This window comes from Cladophialophora psammophila (assembly GCF_000585535.1).
Source record: "Cladophialophora psammophila CBS 110553 chromosome Unknown aczJe-supercont1.1, whole genome shotgun sequence".
Lineage (NCBI taxonomy): Eukaryota > Fungi > Ascomycota > Eurotiomycetes > Chaetothyriales > Herpotrichiellaceae > Cladophialophora > Cladophialophora psammophila.
Window position 1 is genome coordinate 399632 of NW_006912922.1, and position 16032 is coordinate 415663.

Genomic DNA, 16032 nt, shown 5'->3' on the forward strand with positions numbered 1-16032 from the left:
CTCGCTCAGGAACCATGGAAACTTTTCAGTCGAATCGCGTCTTTGGACGTTTCTCCAAGATCCATGCTTGGACTGTGAAGTACGAACAACATCCTAGCCCTTTGCCTCAGAGGGCTGCTTGCTCGAGGAATCGGGTCCAGGGAGGGGACCAGGACAGTTTCAGGCAGAGTATCTCGGAGGACGTCTGCTCAAAGATGTCTGCGCCACGATGTCTTCGCATAGCTATTGAAGCATGCCGGCCTCAGAAGGTACGAAGGTTTCCTCACCTGCTACATCGCAGCCTCGCGCCGTTGGCCACAAGCGAGTCTTCAATTGGCGGCGTCTTGGACTTGTCAAACCGGCTGTGGTTTACTAACAGCACCCGATCTCTAGACTACAACCGTCCCGCTCCGACCTCGACTTTCAGCTCAATCCCATCCCCAACGGTTGATACGAGCCTTCTGTTCAGACGCGCCACGATATGAAAAAGGCAGTAGAGACAAATCTCTAGAAACGGGACCTGTAGACATCACAGCAGGCTTCCCCACGCCAGAGATTGGATCACACACAATCCAAGAAACCTACGAGGAAGAGAAATCACCGCTCAAGAAGAATGATGGAGAAGATGACTCTGCGGCCCCATCACCCACATCCAAGCATGCGGTGTCTGCAATAGAGCGATCAAAGGAAAAGCCAGACACAGTGTCGGAAACTCGAACCCAGACACTACAGCAGTTGCCATCATCGACGCCGGAGCCGACCAACCCTTCATCAGGGGTTGATGATGCGACCTCTTCGTCCAAAGCACAAGAAAAGGGTCAACCACGGCCACCCACAAGGTCGACTTCCAAAGCTACCACAACCTCACCATCCACACCATCCACGCCTCTACACTCGTCCGGCCAACTCACCCCTGCATCCCCAGATGAAAAGGCCAGACCCAACGTTCCGCCCAACGTCCTCGCCGCCTACCGGACACCTCTCTACCATCCGATAACCCACGGGATCCCCGTGTGCCAACTCCAACTCCGCTCCTTCAGCGCCCGTAACCTCGAGTTCTTCGCCGATTTCTGTGTCCGCGCCGCGTATTACCTCTCCCTCCCCTGCAGGGGTCCTACTCCCCTCCCGAAGAAGATAGAGAGATGGACCGTTCTCAAAAGCAATTTCGTGAACAAAAAAGCGCAAGAAAATTTTGAGAGGATTACAATGAAGAGATTGATCACGGTGTATGATGGACACCCAGAAACTGTTGAGACGTGGTTGGCGTTTGTGAGAAGGTGGCAGTTTTATGGAGTAGGGATGAAGGCCAATCTCTGGGGGTGGGAAGGGATCGGTAAGTACCCAAGTTTACACGGCTCGTTCCTTTTCTTTGTTTCTTCTTCTTTGACCACTAAAAACTGGTTCCTCTCCGCACGTGCATGATACGGCTTCTGGTATGCTAATATGTGTTCTGTTACCAGACGTCGCATCCAAAATGGACCACGACTTCTCCTCTCTTGAGAAAGAACTTGACAATAAGTTGCGCCTGTTCGGGTTTAACAAGACAGCGGGCAAGAAGAACGATTTGCTCAGTTTGCTAGAGAGGCAGGGACACAGGCGAGAGGGCGTGGGCATGAGCGAGGTTAGAGAGAAGAGCAGGACGACCGAGGATCCCTGGTAAGAAGCTATACCGTTCGGATGGGGAGAGCCGAATGCAGAGCGGTTTAGTTCGCGGCGGGCGGCAGAAGGCGAACTGAATGAGAAGGTACCCGCATACATCGATCGATCTGATGGGACCGTCTGCACCGGCAAGAGAAGGTGAGGGAGATTCTGTATATATAGACGCCGCGAGCGGGGTTGCAAAAGTCGAACAATATTCAGACCCGTTGCGGTGTGAGATGGTGTGGTATGTATGTTTCTGTTCTTGACAAAGAACAAAGTTAGGGAAACACCGAACTGACAGACAGACTGTCTCCTATCCAACATTCTCCTACATATTCCTAGTCGTACCCAACAGACCGGGTTCGCATTGCTGATCGCACATGCTCCGCGAGGGCGAGTTAACGCATATCAAGAATGGACAGCCAACACCCCCATGGTTTTTCTTTTTCTCTTTGACCAAAAAGATATCTTCGCCCAAGGGGAGGAGCATCGACGAAAATAGCAGCGTCTTGGCTCCCGTAGGCACGACGGGTCAGATCCGACCTCGTTGTGCTCGTCCACGACGGCGTGCAACACGGCAGATGAGCTCGGTCAGCGCGTCCGTGAAATGAAGGGTCGACAGAGAATGCGGAATTCTCGAGCCGCACTTCTGGTCCCAGGCCGTACTACACAAGGATGGAGGCCGACCCAGGGAAGGCCTCACCGATCTGATAATCATCTACACGCACGTACGAGACGAATCTCTGCGCTCGACTCAGATACAAGACTTCTGCCATGTGGAGGACGGACCTTTCGCCTTCGTGTCTGGGTCCGCGGATATTGCTGAAGCTCAACCTTCATCCAGCTTTCGGCCACGGAGGTATCAAGAAGACCGTTTCGGCTCTCGTAGTCAAGAAATTATCCCCGTGCTGAGGAAATATGTGAACCGGTTGCCGACACCAGGCAGAAGACGATCTTCATCAGGGTTCATGATGAGGTCGCATGTTATTGCAGGGTCCGTTCGTCGCGGGTATGGTGCGCATAAGACCCCGTTCCCGCCGGTCGCTGGAAAGGGACATATACTTTGGGATCGGAATGGGGCCAAGCTCGTACTGTGTATGTTGTCCAAGGAGTCCTGTGTGCAGATGTAGTCAGCATGTGGTCGAGGCGGGAGAAAAAAAAAAGGGAAAATGGGACGGCGCGCCATTGAAAATTGATAGTAGTATCGGCCAGAGCTGATGTAACGTGACCGGTTGCCGCAGTGGGCCGGAGAGGCGCCGGTCAGGTCTTCAAGGGGTGTCCTTGGTATTCGAAAGCAGCAAGCACTACGGTGAATGGATACTCCTGGCGTATATTACCCTCATTGATAACACAATCAGGTGTCGAGAAAGGGGGGGCTGACACTTAGGTAAGGTGCCTGACCGGGTTATGGCGATGCACAAGGCTGACTACTCAGCCCTAGGACCAGCTATGACTCCAGCCAGCAGCTGCCGACTGGACACAACGCCTCATTGCAGGGCATACATACAACAAGGTCGTTCAGGGCATCATTGAAACCAATGAGCTGTTGGGCAGAGGGGAATTTGTTCCGCGTCGCCCTAAGTGGTGGAGATGCCTGGCGCTCAGACGGACACGTCCTTCTTTTGCGGGGTGAGTCACCTTGACCGGCCCAATGGATCCCTGACACTTAAGTTCCAAGTTGAGGCTGGTGAGGCATAGAGTATGGGGGTTGAGTCGGGTGCGTCGAGCTAGTAAGTCCACACCTTGGCCCTTGACACTGAAGACGGCGTGGAATTATTCCACGGTGTAATCTTGTGCTATTGGCAGTTGCGGATATAGACCAGGCCCTGCCGTTGGCAAAGAGCACCAAGCGCTACCTTTCAGATCGAGCCCGCTGATTTCTTATCCCTAGTTGAGTCCAAGTTCTTGTGCATACCATTCACCATGTCTCCAGGACGGATAGTTGAAGCAAACGAGTACGACTTCATTGTGTGGTGAGTACACCCCCGTATTGAGTCGTCGCCATAACTAACGGTAATACCAAAGTGGCGGAGGCACATCAGGATGTGTGGTAGCGGGCAGACTTGCCGAAGACCCCAATGCTCGCATTCTCGTTGTCGAGGCTGGGCCTCATAACAAAGATCTCGAGAACGTCCACATGACCGGTGGCTGGTCGAAGAATTTCGATGGAGAACTCGACTGGAACCTGATCACTCCGCCCATGAAAGGTATCGACGACAGGCAAGTCAAGCTCAGCCGAGGCAAGTTCTTGGGAGGGTCCAGTGGTGTCAATGGCACCGTGTGTGTCAGGGGCAGCAAGCAAGACTACGACGACTGGAAGTAAGAGTCCCCATGCTGTCGTTCCGAACTTCCACTCAGTGATGCAGTCTTCCGGGATGGTCAGGAGAAGAATTCTTCGGGTACATGCGCAAGGTTCGTCATCCCAACCGAGCGGAATGACATGCAGCTGACGACCAGAAGGCCGAGACATTCCATCCTAAGCCGTGGTTTCAAGCGGACGAGAAAGCCCACGGTTACAGTGGCCCGCTCCATACAGAGCCGCATGATGTTGCACCTATCTCGAACCTGCTACTCGAAAGCATGCAAGACATGGGTTTGCCATTGGTGCATGACATGTTCAGCAACGGCGAGACCTCTCACGGCTGCGGCCATGCACCCCGAACTGGTAGGTTTCCACCAGTATGGCGTTATTTCCGGTGCTGACGCGATCTTTCAAGTCCACAAAGGCATCAGATCTACCGGCGCGGACTTCGTGACCAACGACCAGCATAAAGCCAATATCGACCTCGTCGTTGAAACCATTGTGGACAAGATCAACTTCGAGGAGAGGAATGGTGAATTGCATGCCACTAGCGTGGTGCTTGTCGACAAGAACGGCACAAAAAGAGAAGTCAAGGCCGGAAAGGAAATTATTGTCTCTGGAGGTAATTTCCTCAACGGCCCAGTGTCTTGACGAGCGTCGCTGATGACCCAAGGCGCATATTGTTCTCCAGCAATTCTCCTTCGATCTGGCATCGGTCCCAAGGCCGAGTTAGAACAGTTGGGCATCAAGTGTCTTGTTGATTCCCCCGGAGTTGGAAAGGGTTTGATGGATCATCTTGTGGGTAGCCTCCGTTTTTATTGCTACCTCCTGGCGGCTGACCCAGCACAGATTGTGTTTGCCTTTTACGAGGTCACCAAGGAAGGGTTGACCAACGATCATCTTGTGTACGGCTCGTTCTTCTTTACTGAACCTTCACTGGCTAATTCTCTAGGTACCATGGGGACGCTGCCACGGCTGCATATATGCTATACAAGGAAAAGAAGGAAGGAATCCTCTCCACCTTCCCGTTTGGCGCCTTTGCCTTCGCGAGGCTAGATAATCGCTTGAAAGATGAGCCACTGTGGAAGGAGGCAAAGAGGGAGCCCGGCCGTGACCCGATGGGCCTGACTCCCAAGCAGCCCAACGTTGAATTTTTCACCACCGAGGTGAGCGATCCAACAATGACGCGATCGGAACTACCCTGCTGACATGCTAAAGTTGTACGGTGGTCCTAAACAATATGATCAATTTCCCATTGGTGAGCGTAGGAGACTTTGCTGCAGCATTCAAGAGCTGACCGGATACCTCCAGACAAGAAGCACGCCTTTGCCATGATAACCGAGCTATTTTCACCTCGGTCAAGGGGCACAGTTACTTTGAAGTCCAAGGACCCTCTCGAGAACCCTGTGGTTGACTGCAATTACCTTGCCGACCCGCTCGACATGCTGGTTGTCTCCGAGGGCGTCAGGCTCGGCAACGAGATTGTCATGAACCTGAACAAGGTTGCCAAAGAAGAGGTTGTGAAAGGATCGTGGCCATCAGGTGCGTACTCAGCCCGTCGCGACCCAAAACACAACTCTGACCATTACCTAGATCTGACACATCACGCTTACACCAAACGGCAAGAATGGGTGCCTTATGTCAAAAAGGAGGGTACCACATGCTATCATCCTGCAGGGACTTGCAAGATGGGTCGGGACGACGACAAGATGGCCGTTCTTGATGAGAAGCTTCAAGTCCGCGGAGTGAAAGGCCTCAGCGTTGCTGATACCAGCGTGATGCCTACTTTGAATGGTGGCCACACTCAAATGCCAGCGTATGAACGTCCTGCCCAAGATGCAACAGCCTGATACTGACACGCGATAGGTACGGCATTGGCGAGAAAGCAGCTGATCTGATCAAGGCACGATGGTCCAAGGCGTAGAGTAATGAAGGAATGCTCCGAAGGGCTTGGGGGGAGAAAGGAATTACCATTCACGTGCCGTGTTGGTTGGCACAGAGAATAAAAAGCTAGAGGGAACGCTTTAGGGTAATTTGAGAGACTGTAGTCCTCGCTAGTGCTATACCCAGGAGTGAATGCAAGTCTTGGTCCCCTCAATCTTCATTCTCGTTCCTTCCCTCGAACTCCCTCATGATCGATAGATGGAACTCGTAGCCTCCCATCCTGCTCAAGCAGCAAAGGGTCTCATGTATTCCCATGGAGTAAACCTATTCCCTACTAGTCAGGCTTCACAAAGGAGCGGCCGTGTAAGTCCTCGGCGGATCTCGGATTTATGGACTCAGAAGATTGATCGAGCAACAACAAACTCTTCCTACCACATGCAGACACAAGGCTGAGAAAGGTCAGTCTATCCGTATCTGCGACTGTGGTAGGAATTCCGAATTTTTGAAACATGCCCTTTTTTCGTGCCCTCTACTTCACGAATTTGACAGCCGTCCCTGCTACGGCCATCAGCAATACCTAATACCATTGGACACAGGACAAGGCTGGACAAGGCTGGATCTGTGGGGAGAACGGGAGTCTGTTCTTGGCATGGTCCATAAATGCGGATCTAGTGGATTCCAAAAAGCGGCGCCTCAAGCCTCCCGTTTCGAGCACGACATTTTACTGGGTATTGATTCATCTGTCGTCTGACCTGCTTCCAACAACTTTTCTTTTCCAACTTCCTTGTAAAAACCATTTTCGATTGGCGTCCTCTTGGTACGCGTACACTCCTTTGTTCTGGGAAATGCCCCGAGGCCTCGTGCGTCTATCAGTGAGGCCGCATTTGCCCGGGAAGATCCAATGTCGCAACATCACCAATGAGACAGAGCTTGCTACCGTCAAAAGGCCGCACCTCGGCGAGGAAAAGCAGCCTCGGATCGTCAAGAAAGGGCGCGACTCCTCCTCCAGAGGGATAGAGCGAGACCGCGGGAGAGATGAAATAGAGCAACATTGGGCGCGCATGTCGCCATCTTCCACCATACGACGAGCCTTTTCAGGGATTCAGCCAACAGGAGTCCCTCACCTCGGAAACTATCTGGGGGCTTTGCGGCAGTGGAAACGGCTTCACGACCAGTCCACCGACCCAAAATTCGCCATCAATTATCGTTATGAACAGTACTTTTCAGTGGTCGACTTGCATGCCCTGACATCAGACACTCTAGCCACAGAGCGCTTACGTCTCAGGAAAGAGTCGTATGCGGCTCTTCTTGCTCTTGGATTGCACAACAACAGGAATACCACGCTCTTCTTCCAGTCTGATGTAGGCACCGTGCTTGCCATGAAATTTTCAACATCAGCTTATCGAATTACAGGTCCCACAGCATACGTCTTTGATGTGGATTTTGAGCACCATTGCCTCAACAGGATATCTGTCCAGAATGACTCAGTGGAAGGTACGCAGCAGCTCTATATGGGTGGTCCTACAGAGTGATACTGAAACGGCGACCCCATCAGAGCAAGTTGAACTTGCCGGAAAATGCCAGCCTCGAAAGCGATGAGGCGACAGCGAAGCTCAAGCTCGGATTATTTTCATATCCCGTTCTTCAAGCGGCGGATATACTACTGTATCAGTCAGTCGGACTCTTGCCCCACATTTTGTCGCTGCCGGTTAAACTCGAGTAGGCCATCCATTGTCCCCGTCGGGCAAGATCAACTCCAACACATTGAGTTCACCCGGACATTGGCCAGGGGTTTCAATGCCCTGGTCAAGGAGTCCTCGGGTGGGAATGTATTCCGAATACCTTGGCCGGTAATATGTAAGGTCCCTTGGTCAAGTCTCTGTCTTGAGGTGCTGACACGACGCAGCCCCCGCGAAAAGGATCATGTCCCTAAAGCGTCCGGAGCAGAAGATGTCCAAGTCTGACCCGGATCCAAAATCTCGAATTTTAATCACGGACAGCCCCGAGGAGATCCACGCCAAGCTCCGGGGTGCCGTGACAGACTCAGAACCTGGTATTTCTTTCAACCCGGAACGGCGGCCAGGAGTATCCAACCTGGTAGAGATACTGAAACACGTGACGGAGTCTCGAGAGTCAAGCGACTACATTGCCAAGGACAACGCAAATGTCAGCATGCGTGCATTCAAGGAGATGATCGCAGACGAGATCATCTCTGCGTTGAGTGGCGTCCGCGAAAATTTCCTCGCCATTATGGATTCCGGCAATGACCGGCTGCGCGAAGAAATCGAGTGGGGCGGCGCAAAGGCGCGACGGAAAGCCCGCATGACACTTGGTGAAGTCCAGCAAGCCTTGGGATTGTTTGGGGTCACACTTTCTGAAGAAGAAGCGACCAGAATCAGGGAGAGACGGAGACAAGCCACGCGCAAGGACCTGGGGAACGACTTGAATATCGAGTCCAACCCGTTCGATTCCGATGTAGAGGATGTGGATTTTGACGAGGAGCTGGCCGGTAAAGAAGATGAAGACCGAGGGCCGCTGGACGAAGACGAGACACTCCGATCTACCGGGCGCGGCAAGATATGACGGCTGTCCATGTGCCTGCCTCGAGGACTGCAGTATAGATGGAGCGAAAGGCCATCCGGACTAAACGCATCTGCGATTACAGACATGAGGGTTGTCGTTCTCGTTGGAAAAAGGCTTCCGTTAAAAAATGGGTGGGCTATAGAAGTGGGCGACAAGGCTGGGAACGCAAGGCTGAGCGGCCGACGTCATCCCGCAGCCAATTTTTGTACTTGAGCACTGAAAATGTACCAACAGCAGCTAATTCTCAACTTTCCTCCAGCTCCCCAACGTTTCCCCCAAGCATGAGGTCCTTTCTACTAAAAGACTAAGACCATTCCATCTCATCTCTCTGTTCGCGACACTCTCTCTACGCCCAGCTACTCCGTTTCTGCTTCACGGCGACTCTGCAAATGCGCCGAATACCGGTTCCCAACGCTCTTTCAAGACAAACCACTCTGCCCAGTCGCCGGCATCTCTCAAGTTCTTGCCACAATCGTCTCCGCCATGAAAAGCACGAGCACGACGACATCGTGGAGCTGGCGTTCCACCGCCATAGCCCGCCAGAGAAGACGAGTATCAAGGGTCCCGGTCCTCTAATCATCATGCACGGGCTGTTCGGGTCGCAGCGCAATAATCGGACTCTGAGTAAGTAAGGAAGCACCTCGGTCTGCCCCTTTTAGCCAAAGCATATGGCTGCTAACGAGTTACGTCTTTTCAACTATACAGAACCCTAGCGAAAGATCTCTCCCGTCCCGTCTACACGATCGACCTCCGCAATCATGGCGACTCCCCTCACTCGCCTGTGCACACGTACACGGCCATGTCACGAGACGTGGAACATTTCCTCGACACTCACAAAATCACCTCTCCCACGCTGATCGGCCATTCAATGGGCGCCAAAGTCGCAATGACACTCGCGCTCCGCCAACCAGAGAAATACTCCGCGCTGGTGCCGGTGGACAACGCCCCGGTCGACGCAGCTTTGAAGGGTGATTTCAGCAAATACCTCGACGCGATGAAGGAGATTGACGAAATGAGACCCCGCCCCAAGAGACAGAGCGAGGCGGACAAGATCCTCATGAAATACGAGCCGGACCTGACCATTCGACAGTTCCTTCTGACGAATCTGGTCAAGGTGCCCGTCCACACCCCACCCGGAGGATCGTATGAACAGAAATCGCACGGCACGTCGTCGCCCGTGCAGCACCATGGAGGACGAAGAGGAAAGCACGAGACCGAGCTGCGATTCCAGATCCCCCTGCACACCCTTGCAAAATCCCTGCCCGACATGGCCGATTTCCCGTTCAAAGATCCCGACACCCACAAATACAAAGGCCCCACGCTTGTTGCCAGAGGCACAAAGAGCCATTACGTGGCGGACGAGACGTTGCCGGTGATAGGCAGGTTCTTCCCCAAGTTTGAACTTTTGGACTTCGACTGCGGGCACTGGGTGATGAGCGAGAAGTTCGAGGACTTTAGGAGGTCGCTTGTGGAGTGGGTTGACAGGGTCGTCGACGAGACGTAATAACCTAGGGCAGAGAGATGCGTTTTCGAAGGGAGAAGGAGAGAAAAGGGGACGTGATACATAGAAAGGGGTGAATGGAATAAGGCCAGCTGTTCCAACGATCACGATGAGTTGGATACTCCTGGGTCGCTGTAGAGGACCTCAACGGAAAGAGATGGCGCAAGCTAAGGTAAGGTAAGAAAGGCGCTACAGAGGACATGGACTACTTTGCCTTTGCTTCTGCTTGTGCCATTCGGCGCCGTTTACCTCGTGCCTAATGCCTAATGCCTGCCTGTTTTATGCCCAGTGGTCTACATACGTCGCACGAATCCCATTCCAGCACCTGCATCGGTATGTCTGCACAAGACCTCTCTGGTTGTCTTCCTTTGAAGAGGCAAGCAAGTAACTAGCTACCACTGCTCTCTCATGCTGCCTTCTCTGGGGCACACATTCAGAGCGAGGGGCGAGAGAGAGAGAGAGAGAGCCTCTCCAGTTGAACGCACGCCCCTCTCTGTCTTGCACGCTTTCTCGGTCATCAAAAACCCCCCTCCACCCACCTTAGGCTCCGTAAAGGATTTCTTGGTTATGCTTTTCGTGTTTTTTGGGGCTTGTCTTCTTTTCTCCTAGGGACCTCCAAGGTCATCATCATCTGCTCGTTTTCTTTTTTTCCTGGGCCTCTCTTCCTCTCCCTCCCGACAATGACGACGACTTTTAGAAGCATTTTCCCCCACGCCGTTCATCGTAACACGCCAACGAAACCCCTTTGCACTCCCCCAGCTTAGACGCTCTCCAGAGGCGCGGGCTCCTTGAACTCCCTCTCGACCTTCCTGCCCTCGTCGTCCTGGCCACTCTCGCCGTGCAGGCCCAGCAGTGCGCCGAGGTCGAACTTGGGGGCCTTCAACAGCTTGACCTTGCGGATGTGCACGTTTTGCAGCGGGTAGATGCCCTGCGTGGACTTTTCGATCTCGCGCCCGATGACCTCGGGGATGAGCTTGCCCGTCAATTGAGCGAGGGTGACGCTGGTGGCCTCGCGCTGGATGATTTCCGTCATCTTCTTGCGAATGGCCCGGATCTGCGAGGTGGCCGCGTAGGTGGTCTTCTTGATCTGGTTGGGGCGGCGTTTGGTGAAAGCAATCGCAAACAGCCTCAAAAGGTAGTCATCCGTGGTCTTGACAGTGATGTTGGCCTCGATCAGCGTCTGCCACTTCCTCACCAAACTCCTCAACTTGTCCGAGGTGAAGTCCAGTCCGTGGAAATTGGTCAGGCAGTTCTTCCCCTGGATCTCGTCGACCCGGAGTTTGACCTTGCGGAAGGCATGGTCTTCGTCGTTTTGGAGGTCGGCGAGGGAGACTTCGAAGATGCGGCCTTTCAGGGCGTCATTGGCCGATTTCAGACCCGTGGTGCGGTTCACCAGGGTTTTGCCGACACTATGAGAACAAAAATGTCAATAGATGTCTCCTCCGGGCTTTCCATTGTGTAGTTTTGATTTATTTATTTATTTTTTCTCTTTTATTCTCTGTCTCTCTTTACGGCGGATGCTGCTGGGGGGTTGGACGTACTCTCGCTGGTTGAATGTGGACGGAGCCTTGATCGAATACCAATCTTTCCGGGTGAAGGGATCCTGCGTTCTCTTCTTCAACCCCTTCTTTCCTTTACTCAATCGCTTGTTTCTGGGGAACAAGAAAAAAGTTGTCAGTTTCTGCTGTTCAGGAAAGTTGTCGCTTCCCCCCGTCCCGCGGTGGGAAACGATGATTTGCGGGCGGCGGGCTGGACTTACTTTCCAACAGCCATGGTTGCGACTGGTCTCGTGTCGCAGAATGAAGCTGTCTGGGTCCGATCGGAGGCAACGGAGGAGGTTGCTGATGGTGGGTGGAATTAGATAGAGACAATGGGTGGGCAGGGCGAGAAGTTTTGATATCGCAGTCGATTGCGGTATGTGGGCGGAAATATTTTCTTGGCGCTCAATATTGCGGAACATTTTGGCTTTTGGCGTAAAAATAACTACGGTGGAGCACTTTTCAGCCTTCGGCATTTCTAGATTGCCGCCTTTATTGGCGCAACCCTGAACAGCATCTCAAGTCCATTCAAGGGCTTCGAAGTGGGTGATACTTGATTTTCCAGATGCAAGATCAATGCATAGAATGTTTCGGTCAATTTTAGCTGCTGCATGACCATGATGAGGCATTTGTGTGCTTGCTCTATTGTCTCTGGCTCGACCCTAGACAGTCCTCTGTGGACGCCCCATGAAACCTCTATTCTCTCTCACTCTTGGTGGGAGCTTTCTTTCCCCTTCAGCCCATTGATCCCATCCGCAGGGGTTATGCGCGCGTCACTCGTCAAATCAGATCATACGTATCGCTCGTCTTTGCACTCTCCTACACCTTCATGTCCTTCATCTTATCCGCGACATTCTCCGCCGCCGGCATATCCCGCTTGGGGCCACCCTCAGGAGCACCTCCTCCGGTCTTTGGCTTCGGTGGCTGCTTCCCCTTTGTCGAGACCGTATCTTTTGGCAAGTCCTTTGTGTATGGAATGATATCCGGCGTCCCAGGAGGCATGTACCGCCTTAGCACCTCGGGGACTTCAATGCCATCTTCTTTCTGGTAATTCTCCACCACACAACACAAGGTCCTCTCCGTGGCGCACAATGTCCCGTTCAGGGCATGAACATATGTCTTTCTCGCGTCGATGGCGCCTTTTTTTTGTCCGTACCGAATCTCGAGCTCCCGCGTCTGGTAATCCGTGCAATTCGAGCAGGACACAAGTTCCTTGTACTCGTTTTGGTAGGGGAACCAAGCTTCCAGGTCGTACTTCTTGGCCGCCGCATTATTGAGTGCGCCCGAGACAATCGCCACAACACGGTAAGGGAGCTTCAAGGACCGATAGAACTCTTCGGCAATGGACTTCATGTCTTCCAGGGCTTGCCAGGATTCTTCGGGTTTGACAAAGAGGAATTGTTCGATCTGGACGGCGCCAATTAGCACACTTGAGCGGATTTCTCTAGGGATATTCAAAGTACTTGCCTTCTCAAATTGGTGAATGCGAAACAACCCCCATGCATCTCTCCCATGGGCACCGGCCTCCTTGCGAAAACACGAAGAGTAGCCTGCAAACTTCTTCGGGAGGTCCTTCTCCGTCAACCACTCTTCCGCAAACATTGCCGAGATGGGCTGTTCGGATGTCGCGATAAGAAACTTGTCTTCTGCGTCCTTGTCTTCAATGACCTTGTACAGCTCTTCGTCGAATTGTTCCAACTGCGCGGTCTTGGCCATGTACTCTGCCTTCATGAAATATGGCGGTTGGAGCGGATCATATCCCTTGGAGACGAGGAAATGTAAGCCGTAGTTGATGAGGGCTTGGTTAAGCAGGACACCCCATTTTCGAAGGAAGTACCCTCGATGGCCGACGAGTTTAACGCCTCGTTCGCCGTCGTAGACTTCTGCGCGGGTCATGACTTCGTGGTGGGAGAGACAGTCACGCTTTTCTTCCGTGAAGCCTTCAGGGGCCCATTTCTTAACCACCTCATTGAAGTCCTTACACGGCCCTGTCAGTGAGTGTCCGTCTTCTTGCCCGTAGCATGTGGATTGGCCGCAACTGACCTCGTTGTCATTGACCGGCACCGACTCGTGCACGTAGTTGCCAATCAACTTGCACTTGCGGTCTCTCAACTTCTCCTTCTCGGTGGCCTCCTCTTCGATCTTCTTCTTCTCTTTCTCTAGATTCGCCTTTTCTTGCAGTAGGTGGTCCGCATCTTGTTTTGCCTGTACACCTCAACCCATCAGTCTGGGGTCCTCGTAAAGTATCCACAAAGGTGGTCCACCGACTTTCTTCAGCTGCCCGATCTCTTTTTGGACGGCGTTGATCTTTGCGCCGAATTGGCTGGCCTTGTACCGCGCTGGAGCCTCGAATTAGGGCGGCTCCTCCAAGATGTAGGGAAACAAACTCTGATATGCATCATTCCAGAGCGCAATGACCTCGTCGACAATTTCGGTGGGGGCGTACCGCTTTTGCAGGCTGTCGATAACTTTTTGGGGATCCCCCCCTCTACAGATCGGTGAGCCAAGCTGCGCCCTGAGGTTGTGGGAAGTGCCTTACCTAGAGACAATAAGGTCTTGTACTTCAATCATAGTGATAGGAAATGCGCGGAATTTAGAAGCAAAGAAAAGGACTAGAACCGAAGGTGCTGGGTAGGAGTACGACTGTCCTTGCCAGCAGCACGTGTGGTACTCTAGACAGGTGGTCGACCCCCCCTAGTAAAATAGTTTGTGCCCCCCTTCAAAGAACCCCGCGAAACTTGCGGAGCCTCGCGAGGCACGCCGAAGACGGAACTAACATGTGCCAGTTCAATAATATTAAATTGTAGATGCCCAGCAGCAACAATGGAGACTCATCAGCTGAACAAGGGAGTCGGATGATAAAGAACATCAAGCATTATCCTGGCTGTAGTACCAAAACCATAACCCATTCCATCTCTTCGTCTATCGCACGATTTAGCAAAACCGACCCGGCAAACATTCTCCTTCACTCTACCAGCGACGGAACCATTTCTCGTTTCTGACAAGATGCGCTCGCCTCCCTTCGTCCCTCTGGATCCGAGGGTGACGGGACACCGATCAGAAACCGAACGCCTAATGGTAAAGCAAAACGCCTCGACGTCTATCCTGATATTTCCCAATGCCCCAACTGAGGCCAAAAGCATCCCAGGCACAAGAACAGCCAACCTGACATATTGAGACAACCAGAACCGAAGCGACAGAAGAGAACTCCCCGACATCAAACAGCCCGAGGCGGCGCGGCGGCCTTTGCGGTCCACTCGACGACCCTCACAAGTCGTGCAACGGCTGCTCTTCACATCACTGCACACTTGCCGCCGCCAGCAGGCTTGTCGGGTTCCTGCGACTTCTCGATTTCGGCAATCATCATCTCAAATGCCTTTGCCACATTGGTGTTATTCCGTGCGCTGGTTTCGATCCAACCGCAATGGAGTTCCTGGCCCAGCTTTTGCCCTTCTTCGGTCGCAACTTTGCGTTGTTTTTTGGCGTCGACGTCGCTCTTGTTGCCGACGATCATGATGGGAACCGACTCGGCGCCCTGAAAGCAGACGTTAGCGTGGCTCGGGAGGGAGGGTGAAGATGCTTCGTTGATGGTGGCGTACAAGATGGTTCAAAAGCTTATCCCGAATTATCCTCACCATGTCGAAGGATTGCCTCGAGGCCACCGAGTAGACAATAAGGTAGCCATGGATACCGATATACAGCTTCGAATTCATAAGACTGTATTCGTCCTGTACCCCAACCAAACGTCAGCCTCCTCCCCAAAGGTCCGCATGTCCTCTTTGCAGAATGATGCCTCGTACCTGTCCGGCAGTATCGATGATTTCGGTGAGAAATGTCTGGCCTTTGTAGACAATCTCATGGCTGAACGTGTTCTCGATCGTGGGATAGTAGCTTTCCACAAAGTGTCCTTCGCAATACTGGACGGTCAACGAGGATTTGCCTGCGCTCCGAGGAGGAGAGGTGTCAGTTTGTGGCCCTACTATTTTCGCCTTGGCCTGGATCTTGTCCCCCAGTACAACAACGACTCAGACGGAGGGGGGGACTGACCGACAGATCTACTGCCCAGAATGGCAATCTTTCGCTGTTTGACCGATGGAGCCATGGTTTGACAAAAATCTGGGTTAATTTTTCTATAATTTTTTTTTTTTTTTTAGTTTTCCTCGAAGGGAAAACGAGAGTATGGCGTCAGGGCCGTATGAGTCCAGCCCGGATCCTAGTTCGCAGAAATATGGTGGGCAGCTTTGCTAGCGCCAAAAGTGGCATGGAGAGGAAAATGGTAAGAAACGATCGTCAGTGTAAAAGCGACAGACCAGGTAAGGCCATGGTGGAAATCGCATCCAAGCCGAGAGCCAAAATAGAGCAAAGCAGTAGGTAATAAGAACTGGGTGATGACGGGCTGCGGCGGAGCTCCAAGTACCCAAGGACCAAACGGTTACGAGAAACAGCGTGAGAAGGTTTATTTTGTCGCCGCGCTTGCCGTGTCGCCGTGATGTCAGTGCGGTCAGTGATGGGATGAGGAGGATCGGGAAGGGACGGTACGTATAGGACGGTAAAGGGCTTATAGCAGGAGGAATACGGCAAAGAGTCAGGAGCCAGGAACCAGG

The 16032-nt window shown here is 52.8% G+C and overlaps 7 protein-coding genes across 7 annotated transcripts; 4 read left to right on the forward strand and 3 right to left on the reverse strand.

Annotated features, from left to right (window-relative positions):
* Positions 1-194: 194 nt before the first annotated feature.
* A1O5_00137 (uncharacterized protein) lies at positions 195-1639 on the forward strand (the record flags this gene model as incomplete). Its single annotated transcript, XM_007740757.1, has 3 exons — positions 195-248; positions 373-1312; positions 1440-1639. 3 exons carry the CDS (start codon positions 195-197, stop codon positions 1637-1639), a joined length of 1194 nt encoding a protein of 397 aa, XP_007738947.1.
* Positions 1640-3543: 1904 nt separating this feature from the next.
* On the forward strand, positions 3544-5846 carry A1O5_00138 (uncharacterized protein; the record flags this gene model as incomplete). The annotated part of the gene is made up of 12 exons (XM_007740758.1): positions 3544-3593; positions 3646-3939; positions 3987-4032; positions 4078-4285; positions 4338-4544; positions 4596-4720; positions 4772-4827; positions 4875-5088; positions 5141-5180; positions 5234-5464; positions 5516-5738; positions 5789-5846. 12 exons carry the CDS (start codon positions 3544-3546, stop codon positions 5844-5846), a joined length of 1752 nt encoding a protein of 583 aa, XP_007738948.1.
* A 1021-nt stretch (positions 5847-6867) lies between these two features.
* On the forward strand, positions 6868-8389 carry A1O5_00139 (tryptophanyl-tRNA synthetase; the record flags this gene model as incomplete). The annotated part of the gene is made up of 5 exons (XM_007740759.1): positions 6868-7167; positions 7220-7300; positions 7362-7477; positions 7527-7663; positions 7713-8389. The coding sequence occupies 5 exons, from the start codon at positions 6868-6870 to the stop codon at positions 8387-8389; spliced, it is 1311 nt and encodes a 436-aa protein (XP_007738949.1).
* Positions 8390-8778: 389 nt separating this feature from the next.
* On the forward strand, positions 8779-9893 carry A1O5_00140 (uncharacterized protein; the record flags this gene model as incomplete). Its single annotated transcript, XM_007740760.1, has 2 exons — positions 8779-9013; positions 9103-9893. 2 exons carry the CDS (start codon positions 8779-8781, stop codon positions 9891-9893), a joined length of 1026 nt encoding a protein of 341 aa, XP_007738950.1.
* Positions 9894-10650: 757 nt separating this feature from the next.
* On the reverse strand, positions 10651-11663 carry A1O5_00141 (40S ribosomal protein S1; the record flags this gene model as incomplete). Its single annotated transcript, XM_007740761.1, has 3 exons — positions 10651-11299; positions 11432-11542; positions 11650-11663. The coding sequence occupies 3 exons, from the start codon at positions 11661-11663 to the stop codon at positions 10651-10653; spliced, it is 774 nt and encodes a 257-aa protein (XP_007738951.1).
* Positions 11664-12247: 584 nt separating this feature from the next.
* A1O5_00142 (seryl-tRNA synthetase) lies at positions 12248-13999 on the reverse strand (the record flags this gene model as incomplete). The annotated part of the gene is made up of 5 exons (XM_007740762.1): positions 12248-13405; positions 13472-13633; positions 13697-13767; positions 13816-13916; positions 13968-13999. The coding sequence occupies 5 exons, from the start codon at positions 13997-13999 to the stop codon at positions 12248-12250; spliced, it is 1524 nt and encodes a 507-aa protein (XP_007738952.1).
* Positions 14000-14720: 721 nt separating this feature from the next.
* A1O5_00143 (GTP-binding protein rhb1) lies at positions 14721-15530 on the reverse strand (the record flags this gene model as incomplete). Its single annotated transcript, XM_007740763.1, has 4 exons — positions 14721-14963; positions 15028-15156; positions 15229-15368; positions 15476-15530. The coding sequence occupies 4 exons, from the start codon at positions 15528-15530 to the stop codon at positions 14721-14723; spliced, it is 567 nt and encodes a 188-aa protein (XP_007738953.1).
* Between the last annotated feature and the right edge of the window lie 502 nt (positions 15531-16032).